The 15,513-nt window shown below is 33.1% G+C and overlaps 1 protein-coding gene and 2 long non-coding RNA genes across 4 annotated transcripts; 1 reads left to right on the forward strand and 2 right to left on the reverse strand.

Moving 5' to 3' along the window:
- Positions 1-263: 263 nt before the first annotated feature.
- LOC143257301 (uncharacterized) lies at positions 264-7,286 on the reverse strand. 2 transcript variants are annotated; one of them, XR_013031772.1, is made up of 2 exons: positions 4,687-7,286; positions 264-420 (listed from the first exon to the last, which is right to left on the reverse strand). It is a non-coding gene; the product is annotated as an uncharacterized LOC143257301 (long non-coding RNA). The 2 variants fall into 2 exon arrangements; XR_013031773.1 differs by lacking the exon at positions 264-420 and adding an exon at positions 3,657-3,856.
- A 37-nt stretch (positions 7,287-7,323) lies between these two features.
- Positions 7,324-14,795, forward strand: LOC143257299 (putative oxidoreductase TM_0325). The gene is made up of 5 exons (XM_076515748.1): positions 7,324-7,702; positions 8,580-8,719; positions 11,270-11,317; positions 13,406-13,498; positions 14,589-14,795. The coding sequence occupies exons 1-5, from the start codon at positions 7,645-7,647 to the stop codon at positions 14,709-14,711; spliced, it is 462 nt and encodes a 153-aa protein (XP_076371863.1). The 5' UTR covers positions 7,324-7,644; the 3' UTR covers positions 14,712-14,795.
- Positions 14,588-15,463, reverse strand: LOC143257303 (uncharacterized). Its single transcript, XR_013031775.1, has 2 exons — positions 15,298-15,463; positions 14,588-14,746 (listed from the first exon to the last, which is right to left on the reverse strand). It is a non-coding gene; the product is annotated as an uncharacterized LOC143257303 (long non-coding RNA).
- Between the last annotated feature and the right edge of the window lie 50 nt (positions 15,464-15,513).

Raw genomic sequence — 15,513 nt, forward strand, 5'->3', positions numbered from 1 at the left:
TTTTTCTCTGGACATGCATATTCTGTGAATATTGTTAAACAATTTTTAATAAATTCTCCATCACTGAAAGGCTTTCCCTTTTCTGCCATACATTCACAAAGCTTAAAACTCAGTTTTGTCACCAGTTCTGAATTTTTCTTGAAAGTGGTAAAACACCTTGTTGCTTTTCAATGGATGTTTTAAATGTTCAATTTTGTCCTTTCGTGCCTGACCAACAATTTCATCAAACTGGGAGGAGTGCTTAGTTGCGTAATGTCGCTTAATATTGTACTCTTTCATGACTGCAATTGTAGTTTGACAGACGAGGCAGACAACACCTTGATTATGTGGGACAACAAGATATTTTGTGCACCATTCACTGTTGAATAACCTTCCTCATCATCAATTTTTCGTTTCTTAACTGCTGACATTTTACTAGCCCTGAAATCAAAACAAAATTATTCTCACGAAAATAGCAAAGTAGAAAAAAACATAGAATTTATTTACACATGGAACCTCTTATGGACAGAAACACATGTTTCTAAATTGGCATCCCGATCATAGCCTTCCGGTACTTAAATTAATTGAGAATAGCAAAATACAGTGTGACCTCGCCTATTCGCGGTTCGCCATTCGCGGCCCCGCATATTCGCGGGTTATGCGCGAACTGCGTTTTTGTAGGTCACAGAGACTGAAAGGGCTTTTCGAGGAGATTTCTGTTGTATTTACTCAATCAAGCCGTTTTTATCAATTGTCGTCTTCACCAAACAAGATTGGACTGCTATTGGCTGACTGCCTCAGCTTCCCCAACAACGCAAACGGCAAAGAACAGCCCGGTAACGCACGGTACAATTTAGTGAAATACATAACAGTATGCAATATTGCTACATTATTACTGCATCAATGAGTATAAGTATCATTAGTGTTTGGGAAGCATTTCATATAGTATATAATCGCATACATATACGTTTTAAAACTGCGTCCAATATTCGCGGGTTTTCGCTATTCGCGGGAGGGTAAAGAACGTAACCCCCGCGAATAACGAGGTCACACTGTACATAGAATCAGATGCATCTGAAAGCAAAAATTTTAATAAATTCAGTAAAGTCACAACAATATGCTAAATAATAATCAATTTACCTTCAATCTCTTGTAGTAACTGTAAAAGATAATAAAATTTTTACCAATAATGAATGACGGACAGCAGAGGTTAGGGAAAATTGTCGCCAGCGGGCGAAGGCGAGTTTCAAGACATGACGTTGAGTCGTAGACAATAGTGCTAGTGCACGTCACCTATTCATGCCCTAAGGAGGCCGACCAATCGAATTCGGCCTGCTCCTCTCTAGCAAAGATAATTTTAGAAGTTTGTCGAGTCGAAGCCTGGGAATCCCGTAGGATCGATGCTTTTAAAAATATTCCATTTGCGTTGGATTACAGATCAGGCCACATGGTTAGATTACAACAACTAGGGCCACACTAAATGGCTTGGCGGGCCGGGTTGTGGCCCGCGGGCCGCCTGTTGCACACCCCTGAGATAGTTCAATATTCAAAGATATATAACATCAGTGTTTCGGTGTTCTGTCTCTTCCTTTTATATTTTCAAATTTATCTGTCTTGATCTCACGATCTAGGTTACACTTGACAGTGTTTGAGGGACATTTCAAGTATGCAGCAATTTGTCAGAAAGTCCAACCTGCATCATGTAAAGCTTTTAATAGGAATCTCTGCTCTGCTCTGCTCTGCTGACAATTTTTTGTTCTGTGGCGTCACTAGAAAACTTAATATATAGTGTTAAAGATTGTTTTTAATTAAACTTATTTGTGGAGTGCTATTAAACTGATTTCTTCTAGTATCTACATTTACCATATGTTCCTTGCTAGCTTCTTTCTATGTAGTTAAGACACTGGATAAGGTACCATGAAACTTATTTCAGACCTTAAATTCCATTAGTATGTTCATTCAAGCAGAACCATTATGACATATTCTTGGTACAAGTATGTAGGAATTCTGAATAATTATAAGTTTTCTCACTCTGTCTCATTCAGTTGTTAACACGGATCAGTGAAACATTACTATAATGTTGAAATTTACATTCTGTAATGGAATGGAAGAATTAACCACATTAAAATGGTAATGTATTCTGTTCTTTCAGATAATAGTCATTTACAAAAGAAATATACTTGCTTCGAAAAAGAAACCACGATTTAATTTCTGAAACAGGAATGTCACTATAGCCATGTTATGATATTAAAACTATTTGTGTTTGGAGCATAAAACTAATCTTTTAACGTATGCTGACACCATTTAATGACAAAACAACATAATAGTGCAAATATATTTGAACACATTTTTAAACTCAAAATATATTAATTAAAAACTAATAAAATATAAACATAATTATTTTTACATTTTATACTTATGTCTTTGATCGTTTTACATCCCAGGAAGATGAGGATGGAATATCAACAACGGACATTTTGCATCATGTAATGGTAAATACTTCTGATGTTGAATAGATTATTCTTTATGTTTAGGTAAAATAATCCAAAGTATAGTCTGGAGGGAGTTTCTGGCTAACATCGTGATGACATGTGACGCACAGTGAAACACATATTTTTTAAAAAAAAAGAGTGATAGAGTTAGTTAATCAGTTAATAAGTAATTGAATGTATTAGTGAACATAGTGTATTAGTGAATTTTTCCCATGCACTGCAGTAACCCCTCCACTACACTAAATATTCTTGCGTAATTTCACCACATAGTATTATACGTGAAACTACAGCTTACTCTATACCTCCACCACAGAAATATAGTTTTATTGTTAACAAGGTGTCCCGTCATCTTCACTAAATCATGACAGTAAGTATTCTTTAAAATAATTACGATGTATTTCGTTGTGAACTATTTTTGTCTTGGTGTAACTACGCACACAAAATGTATTTATTTATTTATTAATAATCCGAGAAAGTAACTTAATGTTGATGGAGGTTTCAATGTAAACATTAAATAAAACAAATTCACAGTTTTGTTTGTTTTAAAAACATTGTTACTGTAACAATAAAATCCTCTCTCCATTTTCAATTTTTATCTTTTTATCGTTTTCAGACCTTGCTGGTCCCAAGCATGTCAGAGTAAACTCAGTAAAGTAAGTTTGTTCTTTCTTTCCTTTTGTATAATCGATATTCATATGAACGTTTTAGGTACATGCGATATTTTGATATGTTTTTATTTAAGGCTGGCCGTAGCCTAATGTTTAGCCTACTCTGTTGGTGAATCTGAGGGTTCATAGTTGTAGTGATGGTACAATCACAAGAGTAGGCAGGGGTTTCTGTTTACTATTTCCTGCTTGATTACTGTGTTAGTTACTGTTGGACAGGTTTAAGGTTCGAGACAATGTGCTTTTCAACACGTTCTAAACTATCAACTATGGGCACGTTATATAGTAGCAGTCAATCCCTTTTTACAGGTCATAGGTTCGAAAAAAGCCTTTTGGTGACGTTTGCTGTTACTTATACACCTTCCGTCTGGTCAGTAGTTTAAAATTAAAAAAACAGTTATACCTGGCCGTTTAACCTCTGTGTTAAACATTCACGTTGTAGATTCTATTTCCTTATAAAATGGACTTTGTATCCTTAGAAAATAAGTAAACTTTAATGAATAAAATTTTAAAGCAGTAATATTGTAACAAATATTTTTATTTACTATTTCACGTAAACCTACACATACATTTAATGAGATATTCTTAACAGAGTTCACTATCAATCATCTGGTAAGTCTTGTGTGACCGAATACTTCAATTTGACTGTCACACTTAAAGCACATCCAAGGCCACAAAGATTCACTCTCTGGACAAACTATCTCAGACTGCTCCTGGTCCCTTATATAAAATACACATTAATCTCTTAACTCATCTATAAAGCACAAATCAATAGGATATCCAAATATATAATCACTTTAATTTGTAGTATTAGTTGCCATTTTTATTCACTATGGTACTAACAGTTTCTAATGTGAAGTGTCGTGTGAAATCTGTGAGAATTTGAATAGAATCGAATACTTTGATTGACGTCATCTGCCCCCCACTGACACAGCAACATGTCTACGCATTAACACCGTTAAAAACCGAATTTCGATGCCCGTGGTGGGTAGAGCACACATAGCTCATTAATTCCAAACAAGCAGTTAACCGAAATGATATCACCAATAGTTACGTTTTGTAAATAATAATTGATATAAATTTACTTTATTACAAATTATAGCTATTACACCAGTGATCGAAACGTTATACCTGTTCTAAAAATATTTTTACTTGCACTAAAAGATAAAACTTGTGAGAAAATTATATCCGTAAATAATATTTTAAATATTTTACATGCATCTTCTTATTTTTTACTTATTTTTAATTTACAGTTCTGCAACTATAGAAACCAACATCTCTTCTACAATTGGATTAGAAACAAAGGAAGAACGTTAAAAGTTTGTCAATTTATCTGAGCTTAACTGTTGACTGTTCTACACATGGAACTGAATAACAATAACACTTTCATTCTACTTAAGTGTAATAGTTATAGGTTTACATTGTCTATTGTTTTCTTTTGTTTCATTAAGAATACTTTCCATAACATCACTTTGTCATTACATTATATAACTCAACTATATTTCAACTATGTTATCCGATATTAGAAATAATAGCAATAAGTTACTTACAAAGAGATCAGGCGAGAAACGTTTGGTAGACTCATCACCTGGGTGGCCATTACTGTTCTTCAGAGATTCATCTGGTGATGGCTGTGACTCACTTTAGCTCAGGGGAGAACTGTCTTCGAGCACACAAAGAACTAACTTTGAGGTCGTGACAACTGACATTCCTTCTTCAAACAGGAATATTTACATAAACACTTTCTGGTATTCTTACGATGTTCCAAATAGTAAACACATTTACCTACAAGTAGTTCTGACACTTAATTCGTCATTTGTTCTTGATTGTTTGGCAACACTAAAATACAAAAAACAAAACCGGTGGTTCATTGGTTGCAGATAAAGTCGGTGAACTGGCAGCCTTCTCACTTATATCCATATTCACACTTTTGAAATAGGCTTTACATCAAAATCCCGACATATTTTCTTTCTTGGCAGTTTTGTACATGATAATGTAAACATTCACCGAAGCTTCTCTCATGCTGTGACGTCGTCAGTCTGTCGTTAACAATCTCAATTCGGTCTCTAAAGAAGTTTTAGTAACACTTATTACGACCTTGAGAGCGTTACTTGTGGTTAGCATAAACAGGAAAGTTTATCAACATGTCTCTCTTCTCAGGAAATCTTCGTTATACAGTCATTATTTATATTTTTTGTGAATGTAAGTCACATTTCTTCTGAATACTAATAATTGTTTAATACATGAAAATTTGAAATGCTGTAAAATGGTCCAATAAACATTATATAGATTCTTTAATAAATCAGGTAAATTATGATGTGATATTGAATATACACAAGACATAACTAACACTTCCAATTAATGTTTAAAGTCTAAATAAAGATTTAAATTATTAATTAACCATACGACCTACCGCTATTTGTTTATTCTGTCGTAATTATATTAATCATATCTATGGTGTCAAAGTAGTATTTCCACTTTAAAAACAAATCTTATCTAACACCAACAGTCTAGACACTAAGTAAAAATGTAACTCAATATATTTATGGATATATTGGTATGGCACGTTCATACGAAGCTGAAAGTGACGACTACATATAATGTTCTGGGAAGAAAAGTACATCTGATAGACAATAGTATCATTTGTTTTTTTTTGTCTATTAATATATATATATGCAACATCTGACTAATAAGTCACTCTGCAAACATAATATGTATATATATATATATATATATCATGTTTCTAAATGTTCTAGTTATTAAAACGATTTTTATTCAATCTTAGTAAGTTAAATTCTAATATCTCATTTTCGGTAGACTTCTGATAATTTTGTTGTAAGAAATGTTACGTAACCCTAATCGTGACTCATACCGTCTATGTTACAGGTTTAGATACCTTCCTCGCCCTACGATTTTTAATAATCGTTGATACTTTACAAAATAACGAACAAACTAAATCTAAACAAAGAGAATAAATATTACAATTACATTTTGAGTACACGAACATATGAATATCGATTAATAATAATTATTGATAAACATCTATTGTAAAATGTTAAGTTGGATAACTTAATATTAAATATATACATTGGAAGATGTAGTAATATTTTTAGAAGTAGTCATCCAAACAAATCGCCATTTCCTCTGACAGACAAGTATTGTTGACATATAATTAACCTGCTTATAAAAGTCACATAAGTTCATCTGAAATATTTAGATACACAATGATCACGTGATCACGTTAAAAATCATAGTACTGTTATTCCTTTACACACAGTTCTTATCATAGTGGATCTCCCCATATTGCCTGTCGTAGATTGTTAGATATTCAGCATCTATATACAAGTACAAAGTGTGACTTGGCAATCGCTTCTCCTTTGTGGGTATTCGGGTATGTTGGATTTCGGATACCCAGGAGGGGGAATCGCTTGTTCATTCGTCTGTTTGTTTCGAATTCCGCGCAAGGCTACACGAGAGCCATCTGCTGGTATACCAGAAAACTATCATACATAAACACTGACTGAGTAGAATTATTGAACTTTCTTCAATTAAATCGTGCATGTCGATCTCTTAGAGCAGAAACAAAACAATGTTCACTTTAGGTAAAGGTACATCATATCCTGGTGGTGTAACTTACAAACTATCGACCCCTAATTAGTTTACACTGGTGAAAAAGAAATATTAATTTACAGAGTTAACTGAAATCACATTATTGAACCATTAAAATTAATATCAAAAGAGTTATATAATTAAAGGAAGTTCCCTGTTACGTAAAACTTAAAACTTATGTATTATAAAATATCAATGCATCCATCCGCCAGTTTTTCGTGTTATTACGATCACCAGATAACTACATATAGTTGTTATACCACAGGGTGACATTTTATTCTGGTAAAAATGCTGCAACTATAACTACTGTATACTTCATATTCCATAATAAGAAAAGTTCGAAGTCAACTTTTATCAGTCATGTGTTTTGTGAATGTTGTAGATACAACGGAAAGTTACAAAAAAAGAATAACATTGTAGGATGAACCTAACCAACCAATCAGTAGCCAGAATTTTCCCTGCTTAACAATGAATCAGCAACCAGCAGTTTGTCTGATTGTAAAGGTAAAGAGATGTACAAACATTCAGATGTCCACTAATTCCAGGTAAGTCTGTTATTCTGCATGAAGTAATATAATATATAAATCTATATGACAGAAAACTTTAGTGAAGCTTAATATTTGTCATAAAAATTTGACAAAAATTACACAAAATTTCTATTTGTGTAAGAATATATAATTTGTTTATTTGTTTTTCTCCCTCGCTATAGGCAATAGACTTGTGTTATCGTTTGAAGGTTGTTTATATTTAACGTGATAAAATTAAGGCTATGTGATGTTTTTGTTGCTGTTTTGTTTTCTCAAACTAACATTTTTAAAACGGAGCCATACGTTGTTGGGACCTGAGAATAAAATTGTATGTTGCTGTTTGTTTCTAGATTACTTGTATAAACATATAGGATGGTAACCTCTATATCTACAGATAAGAAACTTGACCAGAAGGTGGCGATAATCACAGGTGTATTTAAAATTATATAATAAAAACATGTTGTGTGTCCTCTTACCGTTACTATTCTAACTATACATCTGATAACTATTTCTGTATCCATTATCAATCAATCAGTACTATTTTATAATAAACGTATTAAATATGTTTTTATTTCACATTGCTACATTTGAGAAATACTGTGAAAAAATGTTTTTATGTAAAAAAAAAAAACAGTGTCGTTTTGATGGCTCACTTGTGGCTCAGCGGTATGTCTGCGGGCTTTTTACTCTAAAATTCGTTGTTTATACATTTCACTTTATACTTACAGTACATAGACTAATATTAATATTAGGTTATACTTTTCTTGCTATGCAACATAACATAAGAACCATTGTTTGAATGAGGTCTTACGAATTTTTATACATCTTAAGAAAAAAATCTATGTTTTACCTTTAACAAAACACACTGGATATTTTATAAATATTAGAAGTTGTTAATTTTACTTATTGTTACCAATAATTATTAATGAATACGTTACGAATTCATTTCACAAATGATCTTAATTCTGATTGGTTCACGTGAATTTACCAACGTTTGACTGCCTCGATTACACTTTACTAACTCTTCATTGGTCAAGCTTTATTTCACAAAATGTGTTTATTTCAGTAAGTTATAAAATGTAAGGTTAAGGTTAACTGTGGGGTTGGGGTGGTTTTACCTACCTCGTCGTTTGTCACGGGCTGTAAACTAGAAATAAAATAAACGTTTAATACAATAAATTAAAATAAACAACATTCATATTGATATTGATGAACTAAGTGTTCATTCTTTATATGTTTATTTAAAAGCTATAAACTCTTTCTTCTTCTGCAAATTAAGATACTTAAGTGTATATCTAAACATTTAGGTGCTAGTTCAGGGATAGGTAGAGCCACTGCCGTGTTGTTCTCGCGCCTGGGAGTGAGGCTAGCTTTGACTGGAAGGAACCAAGAAAATTTGACAAAATCTGCTGAAGAGTGCAAAGCAGTTTCACCTTATAATCTAAAGGTTTGACGAAACATGATATAACATAGAAGTATTCAATACAAAAACTCAATTTAGACACAACACTATGTAACATAGAAGTACTTAATACATAATAAATGTTTAGATAAAAAGATTAGAAAAAAGTATGTTTTTACTCCAGATACACTGCTGGTCAAAATCTTAAGGCCAATGAACATAAAGACAAAATATGCATTGTTAAACTCAACCACTTAAACAGGGTATGAAATGCCCAACAAGATGTCTCAGTAGTGAGATGCACGGCCGTCATTGCGAATAACTTCAAACATTCGCTTTGGCATGGTCGATATAAGCGTTTGTAGAAGGCTGGGTGGAATGTTATTCCAAGTAGTAAAGATGGCTTCACGAAGATTATGCACTGTTTGGAATTGACGTCCATTTCTATAGTCTTCCATTGCCAACCACTCCCAAAAATTTTCAATGGGGTTTAGTTCGGACGTAGACGCTGGATGGTCCAAAAGAATCACGTTATTCGCCATGAAAAAGTCCTTTGTCCTGCGAGCATTGTGTGTTGCAGCAATGTCCTGCCCAAAGATCTAGCCATTTCCACACAAGCAAGGGCTTTCAGTCAATAAGGATGCTCTTTCTAGCATGCTAATGTTGCCAGCTGCTGTTTGACGCCTTTGTATAACCTGAAGCTCCATTTTTCATGGAAGGAGAAAGCACCACAGATCATGATGGAACCTCTTCCATTGTGTCGTCTAGAAAATGTCTCCGCTAGGATATCCTTATCGTGCCAGTAACGTTGGAAGCCATCTGGACCGTCATATTTTTTTCTTCAGAGAACAAAACCTTCTTCCACTTTTCTACGTCACATGTTTGGTGCTTGCTTCTCAGCAAAGTTTAACCGAGCTGTTTCGTGGTGTTGAAGGAGGCGTTGCCTTTGAAGACGTTAACGGTTTTTAAAGTCTTTCTCTCGTAGATACCGTCTAATTGTTCTTGAGCTGCATTCTGCGTCCGAAAGGGCCTTAAACTGGTTCGACGATAGGCTGGTGTCTTGCCGGACAGCCCGTCAAGTCCTCCTTCTCAACGCCGGCGAAATTTTCTTGGGCCAACCACGTGAAATTCTCGTTCCGTATCCCTCAGGGTCTTTTAAGAAATTTGGAACAGCAGTTTTACTACGCTCAAACTCACCAGCGATGGCACGTTGAGAGAGACCATGTTTTTTCAGTTCGACAATACTGCCACGTTCAAACTCTGTCAACGTTTCAGCCGTTGTTATATTTTTACCCAATATATCACAGGAAATGTCAGTGAGAAATGTTGACAACGCTAATGCTTGAACACAAATGACTAAATTTCATCACGTGTTTACCGATTAACGCTTCGCTTCAGTATGGTTTTAAAACTTTTGACCAGCTGGTATTTAGACTACTTTTATTGTTTTCACATTTTCCCTATTAAATGCTAAAAAGTTTTTTATTTTTATTTTCATCTTTCGAAGCTCTACTCAAATAAGTGGTTGAGTCTAACAACGCAAAATGCATATTTTTTTCTTTACGTTCATTGGGCTTTAGATTTTGGCCAGCAGTGTATATATTTATATTCATTTTATCCAACGTTTAATATTTGAACATATTAAACCTGATGAAGCCACACAGACGAAACTTTGTTTAATTTATAAAATCTATAGAGATATTTGGAGTGTAAAGGTAGTTTTTTTCTAAATGTTTCATCAAAATGTGTAAATCACTTCAGTATGCACTTTAAATGTGGACAGGTAGGAAATGTTTAAATAACAAATGTGGCAAATGTAATTTTTTTTTTTTTTAGGAAAGACGCCATATTAGTATTTCATCGAACTAAAATATGTTCATATAAATTGGAATTGTTGTTCCAAGGATGTAGAAACTAATGAGAAAGTAACTTATTTTGACATTTAATTAAGAAACAAAATAGAAAAATAAAATATATAGTTCTTACAACTCTGGTATTGTTCTGGGCCTGTGAAGAAAATACATTGAAGTATTTTCACATCTCGGTTGTATAATGTATTCTCTGAAAGATAGTTTTCTCAACCGAGAATAATTGTTCATGAATGCACAAAGAAATACGTGCAAACAGAGAAATCAAATAACTAAAAGTTCCAAATACTTGATTCACAAACGTCTAACTCTAGTGAAACGTGGTTAGTAAACAAAATTCATTGTAAATAAAACTTAATAAATTATCATTAATAAGTGATACATTACAATTAAAATACTCAATTTTAACTATAATGTAACAGATAATAAGTAAAATTTGATAAAAAATAAGTAACATGTAATACATTGAACGTGAAAGTTGATACATTATAATCAAAACAATTAATTGTAATTAGAACGTAATCATATATAATTGGAATGTGACAATTATACTGAAAACAAAATACAGTGAACTAAAGTTGACAACCCGAGGAATGTATTCCTATAGAGGAGTTTATCTTATGTGAACAGTTTGAAACTCAAAATCTATCAATTAAAAATTAATAAAAATATAAACATAATTATTTTTATATTTTATTCTTATGTCTTTGATCGTTTTACATCCCAGGAAGATGAGGATGGAATATCAACAACGGACATTTTGCATCATGTAATGGTAAATACTTCTGATGTTGAATAGATTATTCTTTATGTTTAGGTAAAGTAATCCAAAGTATGTTCTAGAGGTAGTTATTGGCATAACGTCGTGATGACATGTGACGCCTATAGAAACGAATATTGTTTAAAAAAGGATGAGAGAGTTAGTTAGTCCGTTAATGAGTAAATCAGTCAGTTAATGAGTCACTTAGTAAGTCATTAAAGCATTATAACTATTAAAATTTTTAAGTCAACAACGTAGAAAACTTGAAAGTAAGCGACATGTGAGTTAAGCAGCATAATAAATAGTGAGAGAGTCTTTAAATGATGCTGAGGTATATTTATTTTTAGAGTAGTTTAATAAACACTATTTATTTCACTGGGTTGTGACAGAGAAGTGTTTTAGATAGATAGTAATCGAGATATTTACATTTTCTTCTGTAATGGTAAGGACCTCATAGAAAGCTAGTTGGCAAAATGGTTTATATTTTACACTGACACTATTTTCAGTATGGTGAGAGTTTTCATGTTCAAGAAAGTTAGAGTACCACCACACAATTAATGTATTATTATACACGTACCTTATCAACATACGTGATTCCTGAATGATAGCATGTAATATTCTGATTTCACATTTATATATAGAGATTTAAAACCCTTTGAATGTTTTTATTAAAACTGATGTTTACGAGATTCATTCTTGTCCGAAAATCTATATCAATCAAACTACAAGAAATTTAAATGTACGAATTAAAGAACACCAGATAAATGTTGAAAAGAAAAATGTTTATGTATCCACATTACCTGATATCATATAAATACAGGTCGTGACATCTAGTGAAGCAAATACGAACATCTTGTATGGGTTTTATCACTTTTATTGATGTGAAGAGAACAACGTTTCGACCTTCCTAGGCCATTTTAATCTGAAGATGACCTAGGAAGGTCGAAACGTTGTTCTCTCCTTGTCAATAAAAGTTTTAATACCCATACCAGCCGTTTTGAGATTTATTTTCATTTCAAGTGGGTTTCTTGTCATCAAGAAATATGAACTTCGTTTTAACTGTTACTTTATTAAAAAGTTATTATACATTTGGAATGTAACTTATATGTTAGGCCTATACTACGTATATTGTGAATTTATTAGGCTTATCGTGTTTTGTTGGTTTTGTTTTGTATTAACTTTTATTTTTATATTATTTATTTATTATTTCATAAAAACTTTTGTTTCTGGAATCGTTCTAAAATTGTAATTTGAATTTTTTTCCTCTGATGATTGGCGTATGTGTTTTGTTCTTCGAAACATATAAGGTTAACTTGTTTATGTTACCTTTGTTCCACCGAGACTGTACGACTTTCTCCATTGAAACAAGGAGATGGTTTCACAATATAAACATTTTGTTATTAAATTTGTAGGCCCGGCATGGCCTAGCGCGTTAAAGCGTGCGCTTCGTAATCTAAGGGTCGCGGGTTCGCGCCCGAGTCGCGCCAAACATTCTCGCCCTTTCAGCCGTTGGGGCGTTATAATGTGACGGTCAATCCCATTATTCGTTGGTAAAAAAGTAACCCAAGAGTTAGTGGTGATGACTAGCTGCCTTCCCTCTAGTCTTACAGTGCTAAATTAGGGACGGCTAGCACAGATAGGCCTCGAGTAGCGTTGTGCGAAATTCCAAATACGAAACAAACATTAAATTTGTAGATCTTATATACTATAAGACATATACTATGTCTTCTGTGCCTCGCGCACACTAGATGAGTAGGATTAAAGAATCTATTTTTCTTGTGTATCATATATTCAATCATTATTAGATACTTATATCATTTTCCTTAAAATTGTTTAACTCTTGAAGTGGTAATGTACAGACTTATAATGTTAATATCCCGGGCTCATTCTCCGCAGTGGTCGCAACGGATAGCCTAATGCGGTTTTACTATGAAACAAATCATAATCTATTTTCCTGTTTTTCTTTTCATAACTTTGCAATTCTCCAAAATGGCAGATAAATCAGTCAATATAACGAATTATAATCATTTGCCAGAAACATTTACTCTGATCCACACGATTCAATCTTTTAATTTATTGAAAATGTTCACTTGTATGTTTCAGCCTTTGTGTATCATCGGTGATTTAATCATAGAATCGGATATTGAACGAATAGTGAAGTCAACACTGAATACCTACGAAAGACTGGATATTTTGGTGAGTTTATTTACAAGAAGAAATATCTCGTTATATTTGTACCAATACCACATTATTATTTCTTATGTATTCATAGAATTCATAGCCCTTTAAAGGTCAGTGGAGTTGAATATCTATTGTTGTTTCTGGTTAAAATTCCTTCTTTACCAGTTAAGCTTGACAGGCTTACCTTTAAATAAAACCATAAAAATATAGTTTTATTGTTAACAAGGTGTCCAGTCATCTTTACTAAATCATAACATTCTTTAAAATAATTGCGATGAAAATCTCCGTGAAATATTTTTGTCTTGGTGTATCTACACACACACAATATCTAATATCTATCGATATTATAGATACTTAATAAATTTTGGATTATTTTTATACTCATTGAACAAAACTATGATTATCAACGAGATAGGATGTTGGTTAATCTGTGTTGTTTGAATGAATATGAATACCTAGGCGTGAGTGGTTTATTGGTTACCGTGTTAGTTACTGTTGGATAGGTCTAACGTTCGAGACAATGTGCTGCTTAACTCTTTCTACACTAACAGCTATGAGCGCGTTATATAGTAACAGTCAATACCTGTAACAACTCTTCCACCAGGTTTAGTAAGCAAAATGAGGCCTCCAATAACATATGAAAATTCACAAACACAGATTAGTGACAAAAGCAATCTATATGCACCACGTACACAAATATATAATATCGTGTCTGCTTCCATTTTATTGACAAAGTTATAATGTTTGTGTATGAATTAAAGATACTCACGTAAGGTCCCTGAAAGTGTTCTGTTTCAATAGTAAATAATGCAGAATTTAGGAATAAGAAAAATTTGTATTTATTGCTTTAAACGTTCATATGTGATGCTGTGCTGTAGCCTACAGAATGCATAATTCTTCTCGCGCTTCATGGCATGTGCACATTTTACTGACGTCACGACAATACACAACTGTACAGTAGTGTCAGCGGTTAAAACAGGTGGCTTCTCCATATCAATAATTGATATGATATAAATATTTATGTAATACTTATATAGAAACATTATTTTTCACTTTCAAACGTAACACATCAGTAACTGGACTTCTTCAAATGTATATATTATAGAAAATGAAAGATGCAGCTCGTATGTATCCACTTGGGCGTGGGGACAACCAGAAGAGGTCGCCACTGCCATCGCTTTTCTCGCTTCAAGTGAGGCTTCCTTTATTATTGGAGAAACCCTTGTGATAGATGGCGCTGGACTCGCCTCTTGCTAGTTTTTTCTGCAGTAATGAACGTTTACCAGGAAATAAAGCCTTACTTAATAATTTATTCTGTTGTTATTTGTCGTTTAAAATATTTACATTCAGATCGCTACAAATAGTAACTGTCAAAGAAGTTCTTAAAATGATTCTTCACGAGCTTACTTAAACCAATAGTTCAGTACTAGCAAATTATACTTCCTGTGTTGTTTTAACATGTTTCGTCCCATATATTGTCTGTTATAATAATCGATTTGATAGTAGTTAATGTAGTGTTTTATCTCATCTAAGTCTCTTGGTTGATTGTCTTAATTCTTAAGTTACAATTAAACTTACTGCAGTTTTATTCAACTTATCTAAACTTAATTGTTGTCTGTTCCACCCATGGAACTGAATAACAATAACACTTTCATCTACGTAACTGTAACGGTTATAGGTTTACATTGTCTATTGGTTTCTTTTGTTTCATCAAGAATACTTTCCATAACATCACTTAGTCATTACACTGTATAACTCAACTATATTTCAACTATGTTATCCGATATTAGAAATAATAGCAATAAGTTACTTACAAAGAGATTAGGCGAGAAACGTTTGGTAGACTCATCACATGGGTGGTCATTACTGTTCTTCAGAGATTCATCTGGTGATGGCTGTGACTCACTTTAGCTCAGGGAGAACTGTCTTCGAGCACACAAAGAACTAACTTTGAGGTCGTGACAACTGACTTTCCTTCTTCAAACAGGAATATTTATACAAACACTTTCTGGTATTATTACGATGTTCCA

The sequence above is a fragment of the Tachypleus tridentatus genome, chromosome 7, assembly GCF_004210375.1.
Source record: "Tachypleus tridentatus isolate NWPU-2018 chromosome 7, ASM421037v1, whole genome shotgun sequence".
Taxonomy (NCBI): domain Eukaryota; kingdom Metazoa; phylum Arthropoda; class Merostomata; order Xiphosura; family Limulidae; genus Tachypleus; species Tachypleus tridentatus.

Coding starts and splice junctions, on each gene's coding strand:
- LOC143257299 (XM_076515748.1), top strand. CDS start 7,645: ATGGTAACCTCTATATCTACAGATAAGAAACTTGACCAGAAGGTGGCG. Junction 7,703..8,579: donor GAAGGTGGCGATAATCACAG/GTGTATTTAAAA, acceptor CTAAACATTTAG/GTGCTAGTTCAGGGATAGGT. Junction 11,318..13,405: donor ACATTTTGCATCATGTAATG/GTAAATACTTCT, acceptor TGTATGTTTCAG/CCTTTGTGTATCATCGGTGA.